This window comes from Silurus aristotelis, assembly GCF_946808225.1.
Source record: "Silurus aristotelis genome assembly, chromosome: 15".
NCBI lineage: Eukaryota > Metazoa > Chordata > Actinopteri > Siluriformes > Siluridae > Silurus > Silurus aristotelis.
Window position 1 is genome coordinate 24,525,749 of NC_139588.1, and position 16,472 is coordinate 24,542,220.

Consider the following 16,472-nt stretch of genomic DNA (forward strand, 5'->3'; position numbering starts at 1 on the left):
TTTTTTTGTTTTTTTTTTATTTGGCCACACCCACTTGATTTCCAAACTTACTGCCACAAGTGATTTGGCCACACCCACTTCATTTCCCACTTATTTCTGCAAGTGATTTGGCCATACCCACTTCATTTTTTTTTATCCCCCTTTCAAGCCAAAGGTATTTGGGACATGCCCACTCCTTTTTTGCCGCTTAGTGTTATGGGTAATTTGGCTACACCCTCTTCTTTCCCCAATTAGATCCATGTTATTTGGCCACACCCACTTCTTTTCTTCACATGTGATTTGTCAAAATGTATCCTTAAATGTATAAAATGTGGATCAATTATTCTGTAATAAATATAACCACCGTAATCATTATTATGGCTTCAATCTGAGAGAAATAAAATTCTTGTTAAGACATGGCGTTTTAAGAGAATAATTAACTTCAAACTAGTAATAATAAGTGTGCTTAGTGTTTATTGCATTAAATTTAATTGTGCATTGAAATATTTGATCTCTCTATTTACTAGAGCTTGACCCGGTCTCTGAAATTAAGCAAACACACAAATCTAACCTGGGAGAGAAAAGTCAAAGGATTAATGAAGGAATCTCACAGCATGGAAGTTCAGCACTTCTGAATGAGATCTACACAGAGCTTTACATCACAGAGGGTTGGAGTGGAAACGTTAATAATGAACATGAGGTGAGACAGATTGATATAGCATCCAGAAGACCATCAACACAGGAGACACCCATCAAATGTAATGATCTCTTTAAAGACAAGTCCATCAGAAGTGTGCTGACTAAAGGAGTTGCTGGAATTGGAAAAACAGTCTCTGTGCAGAAGTTCATTCTGGATTGGGCTGAAGGAAAAGCAAATCAGGACGTCACCTTCATGTTTCCACTTCCCTTTAGAGAGCTGAATCTGATGAAACAGAGAAATTCTAGTATGATGAAACTTCTTCATCACTTCTTTCCAGAAATAAGACGACTGCAAACCATGAAAAGTAACTACTACAAAGTTCTGTTCATCTTTGATGGTCTGGATGAGTGTCGACTTCCTCTAAACTTCCAAAACAATGAAATACTGAGTGATGTGACAGAATCAGCCTCAGTGGATGTGCTGCTGACGAACCTCATCAAGGGGAATCTGCTTCCTTCGGCCCATGTCTGGATCACCTCTCGCCCAGGAGCAGCCAATCAGATCCCTCCAGAGTGTGTAGACCAGGTAACAGAGATACGAGGCTTCAGCGATCCTCAAAAAGAGGAGTACTTCAACAAAAAGATAAGTGATCAGAGCCTGGCCAATAAAATCATCACCCATGTGAAGGCTTCAAGAAGCCTCTACATCATGTGCCACATCCCAGTCTTCTGCTGGATCTCAGCCACTGTTCTAGAAAGAATGTTGGGTGAAGCAGACAGTGGAGAGATCCCCAAGACTCTGACTCAAATGTTCACACGCTTCTTGATATTTCAGATCAAACACAAGGACCAAAAGTACCATCAGAAATGTGACCATGATCCTAAGCAGACCAGAGCAAGCATCCTGGCACTGGGAAAACTGGCTTTCCAACAGCTGGAGAAAGGCAAACTTATCTTCTATGAGGAAGACCTAAGAGAGTGTGGCATTAATATCAGTGATGCTTCAGTGTACTCAGGAGTGTGTACTCAGATCTTCAGAGAGGAGTTTGGGCTTCACTTTGAAAAAGTATTCAGCTTTGTACATCTGAGTGTTCAGGAGTTTCTGGCTGCTTTATATGTATTTCTTTCTTTTACCTACAAGGATCTCGCACAAGATCAAGCTACTGTTGTGTTTGGTATTTTCAACAAGACAAACATGTCTGAGTTCCTCAGGAGTGCAGTGGACAAGGCCTTACAGAGTGAGAATGGACACATGGACCTGTTCCTCCGCTTCCTTCTGGGTCTCTCATTGGAGTCCAATCAGACTCTCTTAAGATGCTTAATGCCACACACTGGAAGTAGCTCTCACATCAATCAGAAAACAGTGGACTACATCAAGGAGAAGATCAGGGAGAATCTGTCTATAGAGAAAACAGTCAATCTGTTCCACTGTCTGAATGAACTGAATGATAATTCACTAGTGCAGGAAGTACAAACTTATGTGAGCAGCAAAGGTAACAGTCGTCTCAGTGGATCCAGACTCTCTCCTGCTCAGTGGTCAGCTTTGGTGTTTGTGTTGCTGAACTCCGAACAGGAGCTGAATGAGTTTTATTTGAGAAAATATGATCGATCAGAGGAATGTCTCCTGAGACTTCTGCCAGTGATCAAAGCATCCAGAAAAGCCATGTGAGTGTTTAAATTTTTATAAATGTTATACATTACTGCATGGTGATGCTGTGCAATGTATGTTTACTGCGGCTCTCTTCTGACAGAAGTTAGAACAGGGTGGGCCACCAATGAGACCCAGACAGTTCTGCAATGACCAAGATCCAGATTGATCTTCGGGGCATTTTTTTATCCTCAGTGCATGCTCAATTCTGTTAACTTCAGGCCAATAACCATTGAATAAGGTTTCATTTCTTAGTCTTAAAAAAGTCTTGAATTGCTTTCTGGGTTCCACTGTGGGCCCACTCTACTTAGCATGGGCAGCCACACTCAGCCCGGTAAAACTCATGCCAGGTAAAAGATCCCAATAATGTGCTGCCCAGAGTAGCCCCACATTGAACCCAAAGGAGCATGTTTGCTGGGTGGAAATCAGACCTATTGTCTACCACTAAGGAAACATGCCTCTTTGGTCACAAAATATTGTGATAATGATTGCTTCTTCATTATAGTGGCTGTACCTTAATTTCTCCCCGTATATCTGTATTGTGACCTGAGTGTGGGCTGCCCACACGTCTACATTTACTAAATTTGTTGGACATTGTAATCCAGAGAGAATTACAATTATTCTTTTTATAAAGCTGAGTTATTGAGAGTTACAGGGCATTACTCAAGGGGTTAGCAGTGGCAGCTTGGTTGGTCTGCCCACAGAAAATGTTTAAGGAGGCCAAATGCCAAAACTACAGTAGGCCATGTGTGGGCTAATCCAAATGTGGAAGGAGTGTTTGTTTGTTCTGCTCACAGACACCCCACCGTAAACCCACTATGTTTGCTGGGTTGTACTGTACACTGTGAACTTCTGTCTAATGGGTTTTTACTTACACTTCCCAATTCATTCTGCTGTCAGAAGCCTTTTTAAATGTTTCTGCAAACTCTACCCTGGGGTTCCTGTTTTTGAGGTTAATGCTTTACATTACTTTTTTTTTTTTTTTTTTACTCTGATGATTTATTTTTTTATGTTTGATTTGGATCTAGGCCACACCTGAACTGAGGATTTTATTTCACCAGTGAAATAATGTTTCAGTGGTCCAACAAAACTTCAGGAATCTTGAGCACACCTGTGTATTCTTTTATTTAAATGTTATGCAAAATAAATACATTCTCCTAATGGTCTTTTTCTATCTCTCAGGGGTTTTTAATTTTTCAACATAATGCTGACTTGCCTTACTGGTAGCAGCAGTTCTTTGTATAACTTTATATTGAGAGTAACAGATTTAATGAAAACAAATTTAAATGTGAATTCAAATAAACTTTTGAACTTTTATCTACTTACTTGTCAGTCAAATAATGAGGTAAGGATGAGAGACTAAAATCTGCTATTTGTGTTAGACAGAGTTATAAATAATTCTTAAATAATTCTTTGTTAATGATGAAAAAGTCATGAACCTGACTGTAGAGTTTGACTGTAAAGTTGTCCAAACTTGCTGAGTAACTATTAATAACTATTAATAACAACAATTTTGATACGATTGCAAATGCAAGCTGACTTGATTTGCTTTAGGCAACAAATCAAAATTAAATGACAATGGAAAGCAGCTTGCTTGGTTCTGGGCACTGAGCAAGATGCTTAACCATCCTCTGCTCAGTTGTACAAATAGGAAAATTGTAAGTTGCACTGGATCATGGCATCTGCCAAATGTTGTAAATGTAAAATCAGAAACTTGTGCATAAAATATGCATTCTTATACTTTTATATTAAGATTTACATAGAGCAAGAAACTTTTTGATGTTGTTCCACATTTCCATGGTTAGTTTTGAGTAAGTGATTAGTCAGTCTGGGAATCCAGCTAAATCTGTCACTGATATAACCAAATATTTCATTTATTATTATTATGATTATTATTTTCTTAGTTATCAATGACCTACTTTGTTAAAACAGTCTCTCCAGAACCAAAAAGACACTGCGATTGATTACAATTTAATATTTGTATCTTTGAGAGAAATGTTCTGACGTTTTATCTTTTCTCTTCCAGTCTGCGTGATTGTAACCTGACAGAGGAAAGCTGCAGAGTTCTTTCCTCGGTTCTCAGCTGCAACTCCTCCAATCTGAGAGAACTGAACATGAGTTACAATAACCTGCAGGATTCCGGAGTGAAGATGCTCTGTGCTGGACTGGAGAATCCACAGTGTACACTGGAGATGCTCTTGTGAGTTTAATATATACACACACACACACACACACACACACACACACACACACACACACACACACACACACACACACTAAGACAAGTTTGTATAGAAAAAGTAATGACATATGAGTTGTCTGCCAGGCATGCAGGATCATAAGTGTCTTCAAGGAGGAGAAGAGAATATGATTTAAGTGTCTTTGACATAGCGCTGCTATGAAAACCATTTCTATAGAGAATTACCAGCATGAACTTCTTCAGCAATTTGAGCTACAGGAGCTTGTCTGTTCCATCACACCACAACGGCCAGCCTTCGCCCCCCTTATGTACATCAATGAAAGGATGCTGCTAACGACCCTGTTGTCGGTTCACCACTGTTCCTTCCTTGAACCACTTTTGATAGACACTGACCACTGCAGACCAGGAACAGCCAACAAGAGCTGCAGTATTGGAGATGCTCTGACCCAGTTATCTAGCCATCACAATTTGTCAAACTCACTCATAAACTTACACTTGCCCATTTTTCTTGCTTCTTGCACATCAACTTTGATGACAAAATGTTCACTTGCTGCCTAATAAAAATATCCACCCACTAACAGGTGCCATGATAAAGAGATGAGTGATGTTCACTTCACTGGTTAGTTGTGTATGTTCTTACCGTGATGAAAGGGGTGGTGGGGGGGCGAGGGTGCCATACAGACAAGAATCCAACTTTGGGCCTTGTGGGACCATGGAGCAGATGGAGATCCCTGCTGTTATGAATATTATCTTAATTAAGATGCAAACTACCACAATGCCAATCCACACATTCTCTCATGAGGATGGATAGGAAAGTGTTTTGATTGACTGCTGTTAAAAGGATGCTGAGATGTTGATAAAGGGTTGATGGAAGTTTGGCTGATACAGTAGCATTTTTCTCAGCATCAGCCATGCAGGCTGGTTCTGTGGTGATCTTGGTGGTTGTTCAGGGAAAGCACTGATAGTAAACAGCATAGACATGTGTGTTCATGTACTATGTTGCATACTTTACCTGTAATCAAGTTTGTATTTTAAGTGTGAGAGGGTTTTGTTTTTGCAGGATGTGTTGCTGCCAAGTTACAGGTGCAGGATGTGCCGCTCTGGCTTCAGCTCTGAGGTCCAACCCCTCATCACGCGTGAGAGAAATCTATCTTTACGGTAATAAAACAGACGAAGTAGGAGTGAAGATGCTCAATGATCTAGTGAAGGATCCCCAGTGTAAACTGGAGAAACTACAGTAAGTTCCTGACTTCTTGCTGCCTTCACAACACAAACACACCCACTAAATACACACTAAATATCAGTGGCAATCAGATATTGACAGATGCATTTGTGCTTGGTGGCGTAACAGGGGTTAGGTAATTTGCCTCACCCTTAACAAATGTACACAAAAGGTGTTTTGTGATATTTTATTTTATCATTAACACATTATTAGGTCTTGTTAGCTGCTTGCTTGCCAAATCAAGTGTGATTTTTGTTATTCCTCTCATGATAGACATTTCCAGGGCTTCCAGTACACATCCCTGGTAAAGGTTTCTTAATTACACTTGATTATGGACTGTATATGCATATAGCACCTTATTCTCTAAACTAAAAGTAGCCACTGTCTTGGAGATCATTACCTTTACTGTTACCTTCTTCAGTTCAGTTCGGTTCAGTTCATCTTTATTTGTTTCCTTAAGGCATTTTGGTTGCAGCATAAAATAATATTTCATGAGACATAACATAACCAAACATAAATCAAATAACTCAAACTCATAATACAAACACACAATTTCTCCAAGCAGTATATACATTCAATTTAAAAACTTTACAGCTGGGGGGTAAATTAATACCTACAATTATTTGTTTTAATACTAGGAGTTTTATATCGAATGCCAGAAGGAAACATATGATACATAAAGTGGGAATCATCTAAGAAAATATTCAGAGCTTAACCCAAAACCTGTCTATGATGTATATTTTTCATTATATTTAGCTGCTTTAGCCTTTATCTAGCAGATTAGCTGAAGAAACTAATGTTGTTGACAAAGTCACTAGCCTTTTATTTATACGTAAACCTTTAGCCTGATAATACATCAAATAAAATTGTCAAAGGAATATTTTACACCTCTGTGGTCCTTATGAAGTGCTAAAATACATTGACACAGTTCCAACCAAATCAAAACAAAAATTCATATCGCTTTTATATATTTATATAGCACCTTTTTATAATAACCATAAACGGTTTATCAGTTACACACATTCCAGCACCCGATAGCACAAGGAAACATTGTTGTTTTTCCATTTTGTACACTATATGGATAAAGGTATGTCAGAACCACATATGGCTGCAAAACTACTCTTGTACATATAGTGTATATATATATTTTTTAAATAGTTATAATGTAAATGAAGTGTATTTTATGGTTTGTTTGTAAGGACTTTGATGATTGATATGGTCTCCTTTTCTGTCTTTCAGCATTGAGACTCATGATTGACAAATGACAGGAGTCTCACTGCAAGCCTTCTGTCCAGAGACAGGACCTTTAATCCTACATTTCAAAGATTTTGGTGGACAGTCTCTCATATACCAAATGGAAATTTCTAATACCAAATCATTAACACAAAACAGAGATGTGATATTTCAGTGTTTTTTAATTTAAAAAAGTGCATAAACATTTGTTTACTGTTTATACGTGTTGTAGAATATCAGGCCATGGTTGTGTTGCTCGATTTGTTTTCAAAGTATTTAGACAACCTGGATTCTATCTTCTCAATTGGGATTTTTTTTTAATATTTGTATATAGTTTTTTTGAAAAACACAGAACATACAAAGTCTTCAAAGTACCATATTAATTCAGAATAACAATAGTATACGCACCTACAGGAAAATTTTATGGGGTCACTTTATAGCACGATCCCACACCAAGTTTCTGACTGAGCATACCTGTAGGCATTTAAACACCCACCCACCCTCACAGTGTAGATGCTTAGGATCTTAAACTAAGCCTCGTGTTTCCTGTTTGTTCATATCTTGACCCTGTTCTGTTTTTGACCATGACTCCGCCTCTCATTTTGGATTTATTTGCATGTTTTCTATTAAAGTCTGAGACTGAGCAGGACATCCAGAACACATACTGCACAAGTAAACAATCCTGCAGAACCAGCAAAAAATTATAATAATAAAAAAATAATTGTATTGTGTCCATTGCCTTTTTGTGGTGCTAGTGCCTCTTTATTCAAATACGCTTTGTACTCCATTTATATCCTTAAAAAAAGAAAAACAAGTTAGTGTTATTTGTAAAAATAATATATTTTTTGTGATAACTGAATACAGGGTCTTGTAATCCAAACTGTAAATCAGAACATTTTCTAAAAATGATTAGTCAATAACGTCATAAAAATAAAATGTACTTAAATAGGAACATTACCATAAACACACTCTTCTTCAGGCTTTTTTGCAAGAAAAGACAAATGATGGTCGTTGACTTATTTTGTGTAGTAATAAGCAAACTGTGTTTAAATACCCTAAAGATTCAAATGATTCAAACGCTCGTTTGTCGCCACCTACTGGCGTAATAATGTTATTTACACTCAGGACCGGTCAACGAATCTTTTTAGAGAAAAGATTCGATTCACCGAAATGACACTCTGCTTTGGCGCCCTACTCGCTTCATGTATCCGATTTGGATGCAGCCAGTCAACTGTCAAGAGTCGTTCATGGTATAGTGCTTTTTTATTACACTATTTTATACTTATAGTGTTTTAAATGACTGTTTTCTTTTAAATCACGAAATTTTGGTACCTCAGAAATGGCACCAGACTGATTTCTGAGGTGACAAAAAATAGTAATGATTTCTGAGGTAATAAAAAAAGATTTTTGAAGTAATAAAAATAATGATTTCTGAGGTAATAAAAAATATAAATGATTTCTGAGGTAATTAAAAAACATTTTCTGAGGTTATTAAAAAAAAAAATATTTCTAAAGAAAAAAATTATGATTCTCAGGTAATAAAAAATATAAATGATTTCTGAGGTAATATAAATAATGATAATTGAGGTAATAAAAATAACGATTCTTAGGTAATAAAAAATAGAAATGATTTCTAAGGTAATAAAAAAGTATTTTGGAGGTAATAAAAAATGTTAATGATTGAGGTGATAAAAAAATTATTATTTCTCAGGTAATAAAAAGGTAATGGTTTCTGAGGTAATAAAAAAATGATTGAGGTAATAAAAAATATGATTTCTATATAAAAAAATAATGATTCTGAGCTAATAAAAAATATGATTTCTAAAGTAATATAAAATAGTAATGATTCTGAGGTAATAGAAAAATAATGATTTCTGAGGTAAAAAAAAAAAAAGTTATTATTTTTGAGGTAATAAAAAATAGTAATGGTTGTGAGTTATATTAAAAAAATATAAAAAATAAATATATTAAAAAAATAATATAAAAAAAAGATTTCTGAGGTAATAAAAAATCAACTCATGAATGAGGAAAATTAGAGAGACAGAAGATTGGATAGTGTGAAGATGGTAAAGCAGGAAGTGGATAGGATTGTAAGGAGAAAGTGAGAGCAGCGATTAAGAGGATGAAGAGTGGAAAGTCAGTAGGACCAGATGACATCCCAGTAAAAGCATGGAGATATTTGGAGCATGGAAATGGAGAGAAACAAGATTTAGAAAAATGGGTTACACAAATCAGTGCACTCTTCATGATGGTCTCAAGTCTGGATAAATGAGGAGGGTTGTGTTATGAAGGACATCCAGCGTAAAACATGTACCAAATCAAATATGCGTATCACGAATCAGAAATTCATACCGGAACGGTCGAGGCCCGGGTTACCAACGACCACCACAGGTATCGTTAGCCAACAGGGTACCGGTGGAAATTGGGCTGCTGTTGGCTGAAGAAGGAGAAGGAGAGAAAGAAGATGTCTAAAGAGACAGCAGGGAAATAAGAAGTGGAGGAGAGTGTAGGTTCAGGTTGGTACTTTAAATGTTGGTATATGGCTGTAAAGGGAGAGAGATAGCTGATATGATGGAGAGGAGAACGGTAGATATGTTGTGTGTTCAGGAGACCAAGTGGAAAAGGAGTAAGGCCAGGAACATTGGAGGTGTTTAAACTGTTCTATCATGGTGTGGATGGAAAGAGAAATGGCGTAGGAGTTATTCTGAAGGACGAGTACAGTAAGAGTGTAGTGGAGGTGAAGAGAGTTTCTGATAGAGTGATGAACGTGAAGCTGGAAGTTGAAGGGGTGATGATAAATGTCATCAGTGTTTATGCACCACAAGTGGATTGTGAGACAGAGAAGGAAAAATTCTGAAGTGGGTTAGATGAAGTGGTGGAAGGTGAACCTAGGAATGAACGATTGGTGATTGGGGATTGGGGCAGACTTTAGTGCGCATGTAGGTGAAGGGAACAGAGGTGATGAGGAGGTGATGGTAGGTATGGTCTTAAGGAGAGGAATGTGGAAGGGCAGGTGGTGGTAGATTTTGCTAAAAGGATGGAAATGGCAGTGGTGAATAAGAAGAAGGAGGAGCACAGGAGGACGTATAAGAGTGGAGGAAGGTGCACACAGGTGGACTATGTTCTATGTAGGAGATGCAACCTGAAGGAGATTGGAGACTGTAAGGTGTTGGCAGGGGACAGTGTAGCTAGACAACATTGGATGGTGGTCTGTAGGATGGCTTTGGAGGTAAAAAAGAAGAGGAAGAATGTGAGGACTGAAGGAAGAACAAGATGGTGGAAACTGAAGGAGGAAGACTGTAGTGTGAGGTCCAGGGAAGGGGTCAGACAGGGGCTCGGTGGTGGTGAAGAGGTGCTGGATGATTGGGCAACTACTGCAGGAGTGATGAGGGAGACTTATAAAGGTACTTCGTGTGACAGTATAGAAAAGGTCAGAATGAGTTGCATTGTGTGTTTGTGGATTTACAGAAAGTGTACGACAGGATGGAGAAAGGAGTTGTGGTATTGTATGAGGAAGTCTGGTGTGTCAGAAGTATGTAAGGGGGGTGCAGGACATGCATGAGGACAGCGTGACAACAGTGAAGTGTGCAGTAGGAACAGACTGGTTAAAGGTGGGGGTTGGACTGCATCAAGTATCGGCTCTGAGCCCTTTCCTGTTTGCAGTGGTGATTGACAGATTGATAGACGAGGTCAGACAGGAGTCTCTGTAGACTATGATGTTTGCAGATGCTATTGTGATTTGTGGTAAGAGTAGGGAGCAGGTTGAGAAGAGCCTGGAGAGGTGGAGGTACAGGCTGGTGAGATGGGGAATGAAAGTCAGTAGGTGTAAGACAGAGAGTGTGTGAATGAGAGGGAGGGCAGTGGAGTGGTGCGGTTGCAGGGAGAAGAGGTGGTAAAGGTGGATGAGTTTAGGTACCTGAGGTCAACAGTGGAAAGAAATAGAGATTGTGTTAGTGAACTGAAGAAAAAAAAAATGCAGGCAGGGTGGAGTGAGTGGAGAAGAGTGATAGCAGGAGTGATTTGTGATAGAAGGGTATCTGCAAGAGTGAAAGGGAAAGTTTATAGGACTGGTTGTATAGTTTAGAGACAATGGCAATGAGTAAAAGACAGGCGGTGGAGCTGCAGGTAGCAGTGCAGAAGATGTTGAGATTTTCATTAGAAGTGACGATGGACAGGATAGAAACATGTTTATTAGAGGAACAGCACATGTAGGATGTTTTTGAGACAGGTGAGATTGAGATGGTTTGGACATGTGCAGAGGAGGAACATGGGGTATATCGGTAGGAGAATGCTGAGAATGGAGCCTCCAGGAAGAAGGAAAAAAGGACGATCAAAGGGGAGGTTTATGGATGTGGTGAGGGAAGATATGCAGGCAGTTGGTTTGAAAGAGGCAGATGTAGAGGACAGGGTAGTGATCAGAAGATTACTGAACAGATGATCTGCTGTGGCGACCCCTAATGGGAGAAGCTAAAAGAAGAAGAAAAAGATTACATAAAATTTATTCTTTTCCAAAAACGTATTATTACTTTCTTAATATAACTACCTTACATGTCCTTGATTCTACAACCCCTGGCAAAAAGTATGGAATCACCCCTCTCAGAAGATGTTCATTCAAATGTTTAATTGTGTAGAAAAAAAAAAAACAAGCACATATATGCCACAAAACTATTTTCACTCAACAATCCAAACTTCTGGCTGTATAAAACACTTAAAAAAAAAAAAAAAAAAACAAAGAAAGATAACTATAGTCAATTACAACTGTTTTTACAGATCAAACAGAGGAAAAAATATGGAATCACACAAATCTGAGGAAAATTATATTGAATCAACAAATAAAAACACTACTAGTACTTTGTTGCACCACCTCTGGCTATTATAACAGCTTGAATTCTCTGAGGCATGGATTTAACTAATGACAAACAGTATACTTCATCATTCTGTCTCCAGCTTTGTCTTATTGCAGTTGCCAGATCAGCCTTGCAGGTTGGAGCCTTGTCGTGGACCATTTTCTTTAATTTCCACCACAGATTTTCAATTGGATTGAGGTCCGGACTATTTGCAGGCCATGCCATTGACATTATATGTCTTTCCTGTAGGAATGTTTTCACAGATTTTGCCCTGTGGCACGATGCATTATCATCCTGAAAAATGATGCTACCATCACCAAACATCCTTTTAATTGATGGAATAAGAAAAGTGTCCAAAATCTCAACATAAACTTGTGCATTTATAGAAGATGTAATGACTGTCATCTCTCCCATACCTTTACCTGACATACAACCCCATATCATTAATGATTGTGGAAATTTTCATGTTTTCTTCAGGCAGTTGTCTTTATAAATTTCATTGGAACGGCACCAAACAAAAGTTCCAGCATCATCACCCTGCCCAATGCAGATTCGGGATTTCTTTACTGAATATAGCTCTCATCCAGTCATCCACAGTCCAAGATTGTCTTTCTTTAGCCCACTGAAACCTTGTTTTTTTTCTGTTTAGATGTTAATGATGGTTTTCGTTTGGCTTTTCTGTATGTAAATCCCATTTCTTTTAGGCGATTTCTTACAGTCCGGTCACAGACATTGACTCCACTTTCTGCTTATTTGTTCCTCATTTGTTTTGTTGTGCATTTTCTGTTTTCAAGGCATATTGCTTTAAGTTTTCTGTCTTGGCGCTTTGATGTCTTTCTTGGTCTACCAGTACGCTTCTCTTTTACAACCTTTCCATTGGATTTGTACTTGGTCCAGATTTTAGACACAGCTGACTGGGAGCAACCAACATCTTTTGCAACATTCAGTGAAGATTTACCTTTTCAAGAAGTTTGATAATCCTCTCCTTTGTTTCAACTGACATCTCTCGTGTTGGAGCCATGAGTTATGTCAATCAACTTGGTTCAACACATCACTAATGTGTGCAAGCACTCTTTTTTAACTGCAGACTAATTAGCAGTTGTAATCAGATACAGGTGTTTGTTTTAGAAATGCAAAGTGCATGGTGATTCCATATCATTTTCCTCAGATTCGTGTGATTCCATATTTTTTTCCTCTGTTTGATCTGTAAAAACAGTTGTAATTGACTATAGTTATCTTTCCTTGTTTTGTTTTTTTAAAGTATTTTATACAGCCAGAAGTTTGGATTGTTGAGTGAAAATTGTTTTGTGGCATATATGTGCTTGTTTTTTTTTCTACACAATTAAACATTTGAATGAACATCTTCTGAGAAGGGTGATTCCATACTTTTTGCCAGGGGTTGTATTAAATAAATAGTTACAAACATGTTACATTTATAAACATTTATTGTGTTGCAAGTGCTTCCTGAGTAAAAAAAAAAAAAACAAAATATAAACGATCAGTGGAATATAATGCAGTACTTAAATTAAGGCAACTGTTTACAGCCCGTGTGCCAACAAGTAACAGGAATAAAAAAGGAACCAAATCAAACAAAGATATTATGTTAAAACATTGCAACATTAAACATTATTTTCACATTTTCAAAGTAAAATTGAGATATCATTGCAGTAATCAATGTGCACTTTCTCCTGATCTGGAACTTGAAACACTGCATATGAGTGATTTTCCCAAACTGGAGTAAAAAATGTTGGAATGTCACTCCCAAAATTCACTTCTAAAAGTAAAAAAAAGGAGAAAGAAAACAAGAGAAAATAAACTATTTTACAAGGAAATTACACAAGTTAAATTTAATAATAAATGTATATTATAAATATAATAAATATATATAATAAATATATATAAATACAAAATAAAAAAAATTAACATAATTAAAAAAGACAAATCATAGACAAAAATTCAAACATGCAAAAATTTGGAATGAGGTAACCAAGATGAGGTCTCTGAAATATTAAAAATGGATTGTAGTTTGTATTGTGGATTGTACTAATGAAAATGTATGTTTTACTTCATGTACACAATTTATCATGAAATCAAACCTTTTAATGTAGATACCTTTCATATACAGTAGACTAGTGTGTTTGGCAAATTTGCAAGAAGGTGACTGCATAACTTTCAATGATGATTTTTGTTTCAGAGTTAGCATATTAGCAAAGGAAATGTATGTCAAGATGACAAAGCTGTTTAAAAATCAAATACAATCTGTAAAATATGATGCATGTAGAACATACATATTCTACCACACAAGAATGCTCAGACTCCAGGGATGGGTTACTTACCCTAATGATCTCCTATCCACAGCAAACACACGTGCACTCATACGACACCACAACCCCACCTGTCGAACACTGCACACCAAAGGAAACCACCACCAAGCAGAGAGGAACTTTCCCTCACACTAGAACTGGTCTCCCAGACACACGGAGAAGAAGCAAATCACAGTATGGCCAAGCCAAATTACCTGCACACACACACACACACAAAACACAATCACAAAAAGGCAATGACAATGGCAAAAAGCAGAAGAAAATACAACAAGAATAATAAAGTTAATTCCATGGCTGTTGGGTACACATCCAGGTCTTCCGACCCCTCAGAAAAGCAGAATTATACAGTACAGACCAAAAGTTTGGACACACCTTCTCATTCAAAGAGTTTTCTTTATTTTCATGATTATGAAAATTGTAGAGTCACACTGAAGGCATCAAGGGCTATTTGACCAAGAAGGAGAGTTATGGGGTGCTGCGCCGGATGACCTGGCCTCCACAGTCACCGGACCTGAACCCAATCGAGATGGTTTAGGGGTGAGCTGGACCGCAGAGTGAAGGCAAAAGGCCCAACAAGTGCCAAGCATCTCTCGGGGAACTCCTTCAAGACGGTTGGAAGACCATTTCAGGTGACTACCTCTTGAAGCTCATCAAGAGAATGCCAAGAGTGTGCAAAGCAGTGATCAAAGCAAAAGGTGGCTACTTTGAAGAACATAGAATATGACATTTTTCAGTTGTTTCACACTTTTTTGTTATGTATATAATTCCATATATAATTCCACATGTGTTCCTTCATAGTTTTGATGCCTTCAGTGTGAATCTACAATTTTCATAGTCATGAAAATAAAGAAAACTCTTTGTATGAGAAGGTGTGTCCAAACTTTTGGTCTGTACTGTATATAGCAGCAGTTTATCAGGCCACCTCTCAGCGGATCGTCACAGTGTTGAGGAGTGAAACAGACACACTAATATACAGTATATAAAACACATATAGTCCTTGAACATGCTAGCATTCAGCTCCTTAGCTAATCTGGTAATCTGTTACATATACCTTTACATCAGAATCAGAATCAGGTTTATTGGCCAAGTGTGTTGACACACACAAGGAATTTGGTTCCAGCTGTTAGTGACTCTCAAAAGTACAGATATAAATAAAGCCTATACATGACAAAACAGACAAGACATACAATGTGAGAAAGTATAGACAGTGTGGGTAATAAATAGGGATACAGCTCAGTAATGTACATGTTAGATCTTTATCATGCCCAAACAAAACTTAATTCTTGGAAAGGTTTTCCATACGACCTGCTATGCCCGTGGTGCCTTTCTGATATCAGGGAAGAAGAAATACACAGCAATGCAGCAAATGTTCTTCCTCTTCTGGTTTATTGCAGACACAGAACGTATATTATATATATATATATATATATATATATATATATATATATATATATATATATATATATATATATATATATATATATATATACACACACACACATACACACATACAGAGAAAAGGCTGTCCTAAACTTGTTTCCTGTTTAGACAAGAAGATATACTAGCCGGAGATGTGTGAGCCCAGATAAGACTCCCTGTTTTCCTTACAGACTAACATCGTAAATATTCTATAGACACTGAACAGACAAAGAAATGTGTGTGAAAACCGTCTTAACACTAACAGTACATAAAGTGTTTCTGTACTGTAATTTTTTTCTGCCCGGTTTCTGGTTCTTGTATGGTACAAGTCCTGGAGAGTGGGCAGGGGAGCACCAATGATTTTTTTCTGCTGTTTTATGATTAGCTAAGGAGCTGAATGCTAGCGTGTTCACGTTAGCCACAGCACGGTATGGCCAGAACGTGCATCCCACGCTGATGCTCGGCACGTAAATAAAAGAGCAACAATACAACAATGCCACTCCGTCCGTTCGTCTGACCCACAAACAACAAGACACCCAGACACAGCGTGTTCTCTTCTAATTCCATTATAAGGCCTTTAGGGTCAGATAGTTGCTAGAAGTCTGAAAAAGGAGGTTTAAGTCATAAGCAGAACTGCAGTATCAACTGTCAAATCAAACATGCCACACAACCTATCAGGTTTCACTTAAAAGTAAGTAATAAAATCAAAACTGTTAACGGATCATTACATTTAGAACATTTGGCAGATGCCAGATTATCCAGAGAGACTTACAAGGCTCTTTGCACCAGATGATTTAATTTCTTTTTTGAAAAAAAAAAAATGGACACCACGTCCTCAGGAATAAAGAGGATAGGGACCATCTGGCTTGTTATCAGTGCTCAGTTCAAACAGCTGCATCTTGGATCATGGGAGTGCATTAGTGCCTGTGGAATGGGCAGCTTGGGAATTTAAAAAGGCTCC

At 37.7% G+C, this 16,472-nt stretch overlaps 1 protein-coding gene across 3 annotated transcripts in view; it reads left to right on the top strand.

The window, feature by feature from the left end:
- The window catches only part of LOC310737887 (NLR family CARD domain-containing protein 3-like), a 135,579-nt gene that overhangs the window by 5,690 nt on the left and 113,417 nt on the right, over window positions 1-16,472 (top strand). For 2 of the 3 annotated variants that reach the window (XM_083562625.1, XM_083562626.1), the window contains 4 exons: window positions 507-2,283; window positions 4,293-4,466; window positions 5,527-5,703; window positions 6,928-7,233. In XM_083562625.1, the coding sequence (XP_083418751.1) occupies window positions 507-2,283; window positions 4,293-4,466; window positions 5,527-5,703; window positions 6,928-6,946 (2,147 nt within the window). In that variant the 3' untranslated portion in view covers window positions 6,947-7,233. Of the gene's footprint in view, window positions 1-506; window positions 2,284-4,292; window positions 4,467-5,526; window positions 5,704-6,927; window positions 7,234-16,472 lie in introns of those variants that run through there. The other variant, XR_014536914.1, reaches the window with a different exon arrangement.